This window comes from Lepidochelys kempii, chromosome 2 (genome assembly GCF_965140265.1).
Source record: "Lepidochelys kempii isolate rLepKem1 chromosome 2, rLepKem1.hap2, whole genome shotgun sequence".
Lineage (NCBI taxonomy): Eukaryota > Metazoa > Chordata > Testudines > Cheloniidae > Lepidochelys > Lepidochelys kempii.
The window spans coordinates 215,995,943-216,008,978 of record NC_133257.1 but is presented as its reverse complement, the minus strand read 5'-3'; the positions used below and the strand labels follow the sequence as shown (position 1 = coordinate 216,008,978).

The 13,036-nt window shown below is 40.4% G+C and overlaps 1 protein-coding gene across 10 annotated transcripts in view; it reads right to left on the bottom strand.

Annotated features, from left to right (window-relative positions):
* Positions 1–1,207: 1,207 nt before the first annotated feature.
* ETV1 (ETS variant transcription factor 1) overlaps positions 1,208–13,036 on the bottom strand; it is a 73,648-nt gene continuing 61,819 nt past the window's right edge. For all 10 annotated transcript variants that reach the window (XM_073333819.1, XM_073333815.1, XM_073333816.1 and 7 more), the window contains 3 exons: positions 10,188–10,357; positions 7,941–8,042; positions 1,208–3,977 (listed from right to left, as the gene is read on the bottom strand). In XM_073333819.1, coding sequence (XP_073189920.1) covers positions 3,756–3,977; positions 7,941–8,042; positions 10,188–10,357 — 494 coding nt within the window. In that variant the 3' untranslated portion in view covers positions 1,208–3,755. The remainder of the gene's footprint in view (positions 3,978–7,940; positions 8,043–10,187; positions 10,358–13,036) is intronic.

Here is a 13,036-nt window from a genome sequence, read left to right as displayed (position 1 = left end):
AAGGGCATGGCCTATGGAACTAGCATGGAAAGCAAATAAACAGTGACTGAGAATCACCAGGAGGAGCAAATGCAAGCCCAGATGCTCTCAAGCACCATCACTGTACCTCTCAGGTAGCTTCCTCCTAGCACTATGGCAGGCTCTATTCCTCTGCTATCTATGGTGTTGACTGCATGTTTCTGACTCCCCACAACAGGGCTGAGTAACAGAAGATAATACTTTCTGTAACAACATTAGTATAAAGTAGGTTCTCACAGTAAGAGATGAGCTAGTGTTTTTTGAGGGTAGACATATAGCATTGGTCTGAGACGGACACCTACCCCTTGCAGCCTACGTATGCCCTCTTTGGCAACTCCACTCTGGTCATCTGAATGCAGGGGATGGCTCAATGGGAGCGTACCTTGGAGGCTTATTACAGGGATTTCTTGTAACAAGTTGTTACAAAATTCTTCTTTCCACAGCAAGGAATGGGGCATCCCATTTACTAGGGAAGTGAAATGGCCCCAGCTCATGCAGTAAGACAGGAGAGTAACAATTTTTTTAGCTACCCAACTCCGATGCACTGGCAAGAACTGGTGGGTATGTGCACCACTTCAAAGATAAAAATAATAAATTATATTTGGCACATCTAATGCCGTACATTTTTAAAGTGCTGAAGTAATGAAACTTCATCATCCCCGTTCAGAAAAACACTTTTGAAAACGTGCACAGTACTCCCTGAAAGTGTTAAGTAGGACTATTGAGCAATGGTTGCACTTACATGAAGAACCTGGCCTAACATCCTTCATGAGAAGCGACAGTCAACACGTAGAGCCATTAACTAGTCAAAGACTTACCTGTGTCTTCCCTATAGTAGTTCATCTTTTGCACATGCCACCGAGGTGTTGTCCGCTATTGAAAAAAAAAAACAAGCAAAAAAGATGCACTTTAATCACTGCAACTGTTCTTTAAGGATGGACTTGACCCAAGTGCAGTCAGGCATTTCCCCACCCCTCTGCCAAATATACTTGCTTTGGCATCATAAATATTGGTTAAATTTCATGATATAATCACATACACACTGCCTGCTCGCTTTTTTTTTTTGCTTTAACGTTTTGTGAGAAGCAACGCTAACCACTGAAACAGACCCGTCAGTTCCTTTCTTCCAAAAGGAGAACTTTATACCACATTGCAATAAGCTCCTCTCCAATTAAAATACACAAGAATCTTGCAGAAATCAGCTGCCAGATTTATTAATCTACCTGAAAACAAAACAAAAAAATGGAATAAAACCAGAACTTTAAATAAGCCTTTTAGGTACAATTTCAAAAGGGTTAATCAGTTCAATGAAAGCCTTTCTTCTTTTGCTGGGAGATCATGTAATGTTGGGCTGAATGCTTGTTTTGTTCAGTGAGTCACTACCATACACTGTGTGTATATATATACACACACACACATACATATATATTCTCTTTAAATATTACACATTTGATGCAATGTCCTCTTTTTTTTTTTTTTTGACCCACCCCCTCCCACCAATGCCCTGCTCCAGACAGGAAGTGCTCCACAATGACATTAATGGAATCAAAATGGATCAAAGGACTTTTAATCAAAACGTGTTTCCTTCGAACCTTATCTCAATGGAAGCCACAATGTTCAAAGTTCTGACTTTTCCCCTTCTTGGTGAAAGCTTCAGTGGTCTTGCTTTGATTTTGTTGGGTTGATCATTGAAATTTTAAGTGCCATTGAGACCTATAAATTATTGACAGAACAAGTTGGCATATTAAGGCATATATACACCCATAAAATATGTTGCCCTATGGGATTTAGGTGAATTAGATGCATGCCCAGAGAGTTCTTCTGCACCTTTGGTCTCTAGTAGTCGCTGCTTTTTAATTTTGAATGAATTGCATAAGATATCATTTATAGCTTACTGGTTTCTTGATTGACATTGAGTGGAAAATTAAGCCACCACCAAGGGGTGTCTTTGAAATCACATCTATTGCAATTATTGTCGTTTTATGTTTATGAGTTCATCTTTCCTCCCTCTCCTAGATTTGTTACAGAACTGGAAAGTGAGGCACTCCTGTGAAGTAACAGCGTTTTTAAATTTCATTGGGCTGTTCAAATCCTGGTTTTCACCCTCTTCACACTTGGAAATGTTACATTTCCGAAAAGGTGCTCATAAATATTTAGAACTTATTTTTTTTCTTTTTGTTTTACACGTAGAATAATGTGTCTTGCTTTTTCACGATTACCCCCTCCCCCAAATAGAATGATTTAAAACAAAACAGAAAAACAAACCTCGAAACTTTAAATTGTCTTCCAACCATATCCGATCACATTTACATTTAGTGTCCCAAACAAGTTGGTTGATAACATCAGTGCCAGCACTACAATGTCATACAGCGACTTCATTGTGTTCTTTGACAGTTCGCGGAAGTCTCCGTTCCACCGAAAGTTACAAAAGGTTCCGCAGAGCTTCCCTTAGCAAGCTGAAGCTTACTATTCATTTGTCGATGCGCATAAAAGCTGCTTATAGCACAGCTATGGCGTAAGCTATTTTCTAAGCAATAAATGGTTCAAGTCATCTATTTTGTCCTGAAATGCTATCTGTAGTTACAGCATTGCTTATAAATGGTCATAGTAAATTCAGCATCAAAGAGAATATTACAGAAAAAGACAGCAGCAGAAGCATTAGCGTTATCTAGTATTTATATATGTTATCAACATAACACAGCAGTAAAAGGTTTAAATGCATATTAATGGGTACCGTGTCTAAAAATTACTAAAGTACCTATTTAGTGTATTGGATATTTTTCTCAAGGAGTGCTTGCTGTGTCTAAACAGCATAATTAGATATGTGACTTAGTACAGTTAATTCCTATTGATTAAATAACTTATTTATGTTGCAAAGGAAATGGAAGGAAAGAAAATGTTTTCCCCCTGATCATGATCCTGCATTTAACGCTGACATGATCATGAGAAAAGTCCACCATATGTAATTACTACTCTCAACTGGACTTTGAAAGGTCGAAAATAATAGGATGGCCTGTATTTGCATAGCAAGGTGGCACTAGATCAACATGCTATGCTTCAAGTTTGCAACTCGCAGTGTGAAGTCAGGAATTGTGCTCCTTGGACACCAGTAATGGTGTGTGCTCTGCCTAACATCCAAGTAAATGGGCATCTTCTATAAGGCAGGAAAAACAAAAATATAAAATGCAAACAGAATGACAAAAAGATGTTCAAATGTGTAAATGAAAGATGGACAGTGTGTCACGTCTAGCTTCTACATTAAATCCTGCAATCTATGCTTTGATCCTCTTTATAACTGCAGAAAGACAATTAGGAATGATCAGAGACAAATGCCCAAGGCATGTTACTCTGATAATAATATCCAAACAGTTAATTTACACAATAAGAATTAACTGTACTATGGATACCCAGAGAAAATGTACAATATCTTATGCCAATATGAAACAAAACAGACGATATAGCTTCATTGTACTTAAAACCTGTATGTTCCCTTCCCAAACTTAGGTAAAAAGTAAACCCACCCTTTTCCTCCTGTTGCACAGAATAAATGTTTAGATTCCAACCCTCTCCTTTCAAATAAAGTGCGCTGTCCATGGCAGAACATAGGAGTAATGCAACAGGAAAAGCCCCTTTTAGTGTACTATTTAAAAAACAAACTGAAGTGGATTCTGCTCTCCTCTGGATCTTGTGATAGAGGAGAAGCACAGGGGAGGATGCCCCCTTTTCTGTCATTGCTATTAATACACATAGCCTTCGTTATAGGGGTGGGTGTTACAGCAGCCACCCTCCTGCATGTAGACCATGCTCTCGTCAAAGTGGGACAGTGGCACGGTATCCTCCTCGTTGATGTGCCGCTCCATGTCCGTCTTCAGCAAGGGGCGCTGGTTGTCTGGAAAGGCCATGGAGAAAAGCGCTTCGGGATCACAAACAAACTTGTAGACATATCTCTCTCCGGCAACCTTAACACAAGGTCAAAAAGGAGAAGGAAAGAAAAAAGAATAGTGTAAGTTTTAGCACTTTAACAACTTGTAGTTACAGATTTCTGAGGAATCTGCTTTCACTAGACCATGAAATACTGTGCCATGGGAGTTCTTGGGCACCAACATTAGGAATGAAATCCTGGTCCCATTGCGACTAGTGGGAGTTGTGCAAAAGCAGACTACATAAAACACTTTGGGCTTCAGGACACAACACAACCCTGATTTCCTTTGGGAATGGGGGTGCAATGAATTAAAAGATTCTATTTCTAAAGCCTATAACCTGAGATCACTTTCTGTACTTAACCAATGGCCAACAATGTTGTTCTGTCTGGGGAAAGTAAATAGCTTTTTACCACAGTAGTACGATCAAACCACAAAGTTACGCACCCTGTTGTGTCAACTAAACTATAGATAATCCATGATAAAACAGAACTGAATTTAGCTTGATATAAGTCAAGTCATACTCAAGTTATCTCAAATATACATAATTTGTAATGTATTGAGTCACAGCACATGTTGGTAGTAGAGGGACTGCATGCAAACAAGGTGTCTTCGTGTATTAAGCAGCAGCTCCTGCAAAGGCTAAGACATTTGGATTTGTTTACTGAGTGAAAGCCTGTTGGCCTAAGACACTTGGGTTATCCTTCTTTTCCAAAAGGTGTTGGGGGCATCTGACTTCTATCTGCATAGCAATCAAATATGGGCAAAAATGTGCTAGATTTAACATCTTACTTGAAAAGTGGGCTTACCTCAATCCCTATCAAGTTTACAGTGCACTATTTAAAAATTCCTTTCGAATTTAAACTATATATTTTCCTTTAAAAATGTAATGTTGTTTTTGAAAGTGAATAGGAACATAATCCTCATTACATCCATCTTTGCTTGGTTTGGAACAAACGGTTTTAATTTAACAGAGATGCATATTGAACATGGAAAAGAGAACACTGTCTTAAGTCTGCAAGTACCCACTACAACGTAGGGCTTATCTTCACGAGTTTTACCTCAAATTAGTTGATTATCTGGGGTGATCCCCAGGGTAAATTACAAACATTTTTACCCTAGAACAAAGAAGCATCCAGCCTTTACAAACTTGTTAAATACTGTCCAAAAAACTCTAGTGGAGGCATACCTGTGAGGCTGAATGGAATCTGGGATATTTGAGGATAAACTTGATGATATTATCAATACCAATATTATAAAACTGCAAGGCGTTATGCTAGATAGTCCAGGTAAGATATCTGCAAAAATGTTATAATTTTCCAGATATAATCATCTAATTTATGTGTTTGTATCACCTTTGCATTTTGGGTTATAGATATGTATGTCTGTATTTCAAAACTTGTGCTATGCTTCTGGGTGACACCCCCAGACAGTTTGGCAGCAGCACTGCCTAGCCTGTTTGATGGCCCGTTGAGGACCATAAGCTATACAACTGACCCATTGAGAGAAGGTAGATACACCTGATGACTCAGCAAGGCATGCAGGGGCATGCCTATGACAGAACTCTAAGGCTTTCAAGCCATGTGCTGGGAAGCTTGTGTTTGAAACAAAGGAAGCACAGACCACATGGCAAAAGACTATAAAAGGCAGCTCCATCTTCTCCATATTGTCTTCAATCCTGCTTCTTACCTCTGGAGGAACTTTGCTACAAACTGAAGCTCTGAACAAAGGACTGAATGACCCATCCAAGCTGTGGATGTGTTCCAGAGGGACTTTCAAGCCAGCAAACTCACCAATACTGCTTAGAACCTGATATATGGACTTTGGAGTCTTTGCATGTATGTGACTCTTTTACCATTTAACATCTCTCTTCTTTTTCTTTCTTGTTTCTTTTTTTATAAGCCTTTAGTTTTTGGCACTAAAGAATTGGCTGGCAGTGTTGTATTTTGGGTAAGATCCAAACTTATACTGACCGGGTAGTGTGGCTGACCCTTTGGGGTCAGAAGAACATTTTGTATAGTGTACAGAGTTTTTAAAATAACTTCTCACTGTACAGGACCTAGGTGCTCATTGGGCCAGAGAACTGCAATGCAATAGAGGAGGACTATGTGATTTCTTTTTTTGCTTCTTGATAACCAGTATGGGGGATCAGAAGCACAGTCTGTGACTGGCTGGAGAGTTTAACTTCAGTGTTACTCCCAAGACTGGTCTCCCAAGACTGGTCTGCTCTCCCTTTTGCAGCCTGCCCTGACCTTGGCATTTCCAGTGAGGACTGTCCCAGGCACCACTGGTCACAATACCCTTAAAAGCACAATGTGCATATGTGCAGTTAGGTAAGTGGCTAGCCAGCTAGCTGCCAGAACGCTTGTAAACTGTGCTAAGTGGACCAATAGCAGATGAGGAAGAAACTAATATGTTCCACTGGCCAGGCCAGTAAGGTGCACAGTCTAAGCTAGGACTATACAAGCTCTGCTGGGAAAGCAAGTTTATAAATTGTTTGGGCGAACTGCCTTTTCTTCTCTTCCCCTGAAAAACCCCCAGAAACACCTAGAAAAGTAAATGCTAGCACAAATTAATGGAGTGAGCTCAAAGGGTCAGAAGTCTGGAAATTCCAAAAGTGACGTTTGTTCAATTATACTATCTTCTGCGCAACATGGCTAAGTAAAGTGTCCTATTCATCTTTGCTTATAAAATATGAAAGTTAGCCGTGGTTATTAATGGATACTGTAAAACAGACAGGATGTGCAATGCAGGCAAGTTAACACTGCTGTAGCAGCTTATGGGCCCCCTCTGGTGAAGCAGGGGCTGAGCACCTCCTGTGAGGGGCTGAATTGAATTAACTGAAGCTGAGGGCTCTCGACACTTCACAAGAGGCACTTATGGCCAGATATTTGAAGGTATTTAGGCACCTAAATATAGAGAGACTCACCTAGTGGGATTTTTAAAGATGCCTATGCACAATCCTCAGTTACTTAGGCACCAAACTGCCACTGGAATCAATGGAAGTTAGATGCCTAAACACATCTGAGGATCTAGGCCAAAGTACCTACCCTTATATCTAGGCTCCTAAACACCTTTAAAATCCTGAACCTTAGTACTTCACAGAATCAGTTCCTGACATTGAAACTTCCCAACTTTGGAAAGCTTGATCTCACAAGCTTAATGCTGCAATAACACAAGTGTTGTACTTTGTAGTTGTAAAAGCCCTCTCAGATCATTGGATTGCACAGTGCCAATTCCAGGTTTAAACTTGTTATCTGTGTGGATTCACAAAGTTAATGTGAATAATAGATAAGGAAGCAAGTAATGCAAGAAGATAATTAGGATCTTTGGTAACATCAAGGAACACAAGAGCCTGATTCAGCAGCTGCTGCAAGCAGGGAACTCCTATTGACTTCTGAGTTGAATGCACACAACAACTTCAAATACAATCAAGTCCACAGGAATATGGGAGTGGTTTGCCACTGGGACCATACTACTGCATATCAGTTATTTTAAATATTAAGTGTTTGTCAGTATGGTTGTTACACTACATTCCAGAATCCATTAAAAATCACTATCACTGTGATACCGAACCAATAATATTGTAACTATCGATGATTCTTCTATTTTGCAGTTACTAAAGTATCTATTTGCTGGACAGGTAATTTAGATCTGCAAAGCACTATTCATAGTATATTCTGTACTTTGCCTCTCTCAGGTTCCACAGGCATCCCTTCACCTATTTTTTGCATGCTGGTTTTTATCCTTGCATTATGATCAGCTCAATGTGAATGATCAGAAAACATTTGTACAAACAATGACACATTAACACAGTGTAATAATTATATGTATACACATACACACAGACCTGTAGCATGTAAAATTCAAAATCTCAGCATATGTCCAAAAGAGTGAAAAACCTGCTTGAGCAATGCAATTACCAGTGTTCCTTCTTATAACATGACTTATGGATTAACGTGCAACATTCCAGTGAAATTTAATGCTGCATTAGCTGCTCACCTTTTGCATGATTCCCTTCTCATAATAATAGCGAAGTGAACGGCTAAGTTTATCATAGTTCATAGCTGGTCTGTTTTTCTGAATCCCCCAGCGACGAGCCACCTGCCACAGAAATGGATTAGCAGTGATCTGTTAAATGCATTTAACAAGCAGACCTTAGCATCAGATTATTTTTTTAATACAAAAACAACCACTGCAGGTGGGAGGCATAAATAAAGGAGAAAAGGTTCGTGTGATATCTGAATTTCCTGTGTCCTAGCATGATTTTTAAACCATGCATGCAATCTTTTTACTATAACACGACAACAGGTCTCTTTATTTATCAATCTGGTGGCTTAATTAAAAAAATAAAATAAAAATGAAAAGAAATAAAGAGAAACACATTGAAGAGTGGGTAGACCGAGCCTCCCAAAGACAAGGAGAAAATTCTTCTTTCATGCTACTTTGTAGATGAGCTTCCTGCTTTTCCTGCATCATTTTTATTACTGAAACGCTGTATATCACAAAACCTTTCCACTTCAGTTCAGGAAGTCATACAGATTGCAGCTGTAACAGCCATAGTAGCGAGGCTATTAGAAGATGCATGATAAAAAAAACCCACCTTTCCCCATGTACATGCTACTATAGCTGAAGAAGGCAGAGAAACTAAAAAAAAACAACCCCTATTCTGCTACTAGAGCTGGTTGGATAACCAGCTTGGCGAAAAAAAATAGATATCAAACATAGGCAGCTCAGACCACACCCTAGAAACCTGCCTGTTTGTTTATTTTTAGATGAATTGCAGACAACTCATGGAAAACTATGGAAGCTATTCTATGGAGAGTGATATGCCTGCTGCTGTCACCTTTACTTTTTGTCTGTCTTTATGCCTCTTGTTTTATTACCAGATGCACTTCCATGAAAGCAGGCTTTTTGTTACTCGTTCTCCACCTGAAGTCATAAGCCACTGTTTGTGAAATCACAATTACTTGCTGGACAGTTACTCCACATGAGGCATAAGAGCAGAGCCTCAGCACACTCGCTGCTCTGGGGAGGAGGAGGAAGAGAAGAGAAGGGAGCATGGCCTTGGGGAAGGGGATGTAATCAGGGCATACCCCCTCCAGCCCCTGCCATGAGCACCCCCAGCCCTCTGCCCACCCTGACCCCTGCACCCCCTCACACCCCCCCAGCCTCCTGCACCCCCTCAGCCCCCCGCCCCTGCCCTGACTCCTGAACCCCGCTCACACAAACCCAGCCCCCTGCCCTGATCCCTTCCCCAGCGGTCCCCCCCACACCTTCCTTTTCAGCCCACAGCTGTTTCGGCGGGGCAGCACTGAGGAAGGAGGGTTTGTTTCCGCGGGGTAGGTGGCACTGGGGAGGGGGTTGTTTCTGCGGGGCTGGGCAGCACTGGGGGGGGTGTGTTTCAGCAGGGCCGGGGGGTTTCGGCTCTCAGCTGTCTTCTTTGGAGTAATATGGCCCTCGCCGCTTTACGAATTGTGCAGGCCTGCTCTAGCTAGTGAAAAGAAAGTTTATTTATAAAACAGCCTATTAATTATTCCTGTTCCTTTCGTTCCACACATGATTTAAGCCCCCATTCAGCAAATATTTATGCATGTGAGTAATGTTATATCCCTGACCAATCCTGATTTCAGTGGAACTATGCGTGTGCAGAAGCGTTCGCAGGATTGGAGCCTCAGCTGGTGGCACATGGGTGAGGATTTTCAAAGGCGTCTAACTCGTACTGAAACTGAATGTAAGTTTGGTGCCCATCTCCTTTAAGCTTCTTTGAAAATTCTAGCCAGAGACTTTGGACCTCCCAGGTTAAGGCCCAAGCCCTTTAAAGTTTCCTTAGCGTTCTTCAATTCGAAGATACAGGGTTAATAACCTTGCATTTCATAAACACACGGGGGTAGGGGAGCACATTTTCAAGACAGCTCAGCACCCAGTAGCTCCCATTATTTTCCATGTAACTCATCTGAAATTCTGGCTTCCAACTGTGAGTGCTGAGTAGTCTGAAATACGGCACTTAAGCTTCCATTTGTTTTAGGGATTGTCTGTGCATGATTAGTTGAATCAAGACACTTAAATTAATGTGCACCTATTCTAAACCTACCAGCACGTACAGTACCTGTCCTCTCTATATTCCCAAAGTAAAGTTTCAGAAGGAGAGGAATGCATCTCTCTAGAAAAGGAATACAATTCATTTGTAGGACGCATAAATCTATTTTGAGACGTGTTGTCCTTCAAACAGTAAACTTCCACACCCACCTCTTCTGGCTCAATCAGTTTGAATTCCATGCCTCGGCCAGTCCAAGCAATGAAGTGAGAGTTTGATGGGTCATCAAGAAGGGCTACCAAAAACTGCCAGAGCTGAAGTGAGCCCCGCCGCTGATATGTGGGTCCCTCACGGTACATCCCTGGCTCTTGTTTGATGTCACCTACACACACACAAAATAATGTCAAATATTCATCAGTGATCAGTTTGTTAGATGAAATGCCAAACCAACCAGTACAGTTCATAAAACGGTACAAAAAAAATTCTTATCACCTTACAAGTCTGCATATACTACCTTCCCTTCTTCTTGCTGATTATATATAATACATTCATACAGGTAATTTACTAGCAAATTAAGACAAAAAAGTAGAGTACCTAAATTCAGTCACGCTTCATGTCAGTCTTTGTTGTTTTCATCTAACTCTGATATATGCAAATCTCACTTGCAAACAACATTTTGCAATACCCTATATCTGAAAGAGCATGAACTGTTTTTGTAAACAACTCTGATGCCTGAAGAATTTCATTTGTATACAATACTTTGCACAACCCCATTCTGAAGATTTAATGTATGCTTCAGATAGCTGCAAAACCCCATTGACTAAAACTTCTTTTGCATGCAAATACTTCTAAGGGAAATTTGACAGAGCATTTGACTTGGACTTAAACAGCATAGGCTTTATGTATAGGCATGCAAATCCTGCAGATATGTGAGTTCCTCTGTGGCATATTGGACTTGCATACAAGATGGTTCATCTTTAGCACGCTTTATATTTACTCATACCAACATATGAGATTAGCATTTCCCCTTGAAGTGCTCTACGTTATTTTTGCTTAAAGTTCAGACCCAAGGAAATCTATCAAATAAACAACATTCTGTTAACTGCTCTGCACAAATTGCTAATGAAAAACTGTTACATCCATACTGTGTATTTGCTTGTTTTTAAATTGTATTTCTACTGAACAGCTCATGGAAACAACAGCTAAAAGGTCTGGGGCTAGAACAGAGATTTAGTTTCTGCTAATGATGACAGCAATCCTCGGTCTACTGGTAAAACTCTATTCCCCACTTCACCACCAGAACAGCAACTTTTGCCAAGCAGCCTGTCCTGGCTAGTGCTGTACACAGCAGTGTTGTAGCTGTGTCTGTCCCAGGATATCAGAGAGACAAGGTGGGTGAAGTAAGACCTTTTATTGGACCAACTTCTGTTGGTGACAGAGACAAGCTCTTGAGTTACACAGAGCTCTTCTTCAGGTCTGGGAAAGGTACTAAAGGTGTCACAGCTAAATACAAGATGGAACAGTTTAGCATAAGTAGTTAGCACATACTCAAAGGGAACATTTAGGACACTGGATTTATGGTTTATTACAACCATCTGTAACCCACTAATTCCCCTTTTTGTTCTATGACTACAGGGGCATTAATGGGCCACTTCATGTTTAATGAAAAGGAGGACTTGTGGCACCTTAGAGACTAACCAATTTATTTGAGCATAAGCTTTCGTGAGCTACAGCTCACTTCATCGGATGCATTCAGTGAAGTGGACTGTAGCTCACGAAAGCTTATGCTCAAATAAATTGGTTAGTCTCTAAGGTGCCACAAGTCCTCCTTTTCTTTTTGCGAATACAGACTAACACGGCTGTTACTCTGAAACCTGTCATTCATGTTGAATGGTTTCTTAGAATATGGGCTAACTACTTATGCCAAACTATCTGTTTGAACTTATATTTAACTGTGACACTCTTAATACCTTTCTCAGACCTGAAGAAGAGCTCTGTGTAACTCAAAAAAGTTTATCTGCCTCAGCAACAGAAGTTGGTCCAATAAAAGGTATCACCTCACCCACCTTGTCTGGCTAGTGATGGAAGTCAGGATTTTACATTAACCAAAAGCATAAGGATAGCCTCCTTGCCAATATAGAAGGGCTCAATGTAGTCAAAAGAAAAAAAGAGTATTACAAATAGAATACATCCTTTTATAAAAAGGAAAGAAAACTAAGGCAATACTTGGCAAAAACAAATTAAACAACCCTTGGCTCATTGATTTGTGTTAAATCCTGATCCTGTAACCACTTATTTTTCAAGGACAAGACTTTTCTACTAACTATAGTTGAGTAACATGTAAACAGCAAGTGCAGTATTCCTGAGGACCCGATTCTTAGTTAGTGTAAGCTGGCAGAGAGTGATCTACTGATTTCAACAGAAACAGCACAGAATCTAGCCCCAAAACTTGAGGCACATTGCTGGGTCTATCCCACTTTTACCCTATAGGCCACATGCAGCGAATAGTCAATACCATTTTTAGAACGATGGGCGATTGTGCTCGTTTCTCTGCACCCACCACATTAGAAATATGTACAAACACACAGATTCTTATTATACCTGAGCCTGATCTCGTGAAGAGCACTGCACTGTCCACCTACAGCAGCTTCCAGGCAATGGCTTCTCTTGGAAGAGCATACGTTATTTCCAAAGATTTATTTTTTTGAAGCAATTTGCTCCACCTTTCGATTCTTATTTTTTTAACATAAAATGTGCAGCTGTTCAGGAATGAACTAGATGGATGTTGCTCCTACAGATCATTTTAACTGTACGAAGTAAAGAAACAGAGGGCCCAATCCTGTTCCCAGTGATGTAACCAGAAATTTGTCACCGGTGCCCATGGAAGTAGGAGCAGACACATAATGTTTCTTGTTTAGAAATAAAGATCTGAGTTGATGTGCAAAATAAAAACACAATTAGCCTATGTTTCATCACCCACAGTACAAGGATGACTGTGAGTAAAACCATTCCTTCTGCGAAAGCATCAACCCCGTAACACTACTGTGCTGGATTTACCAAT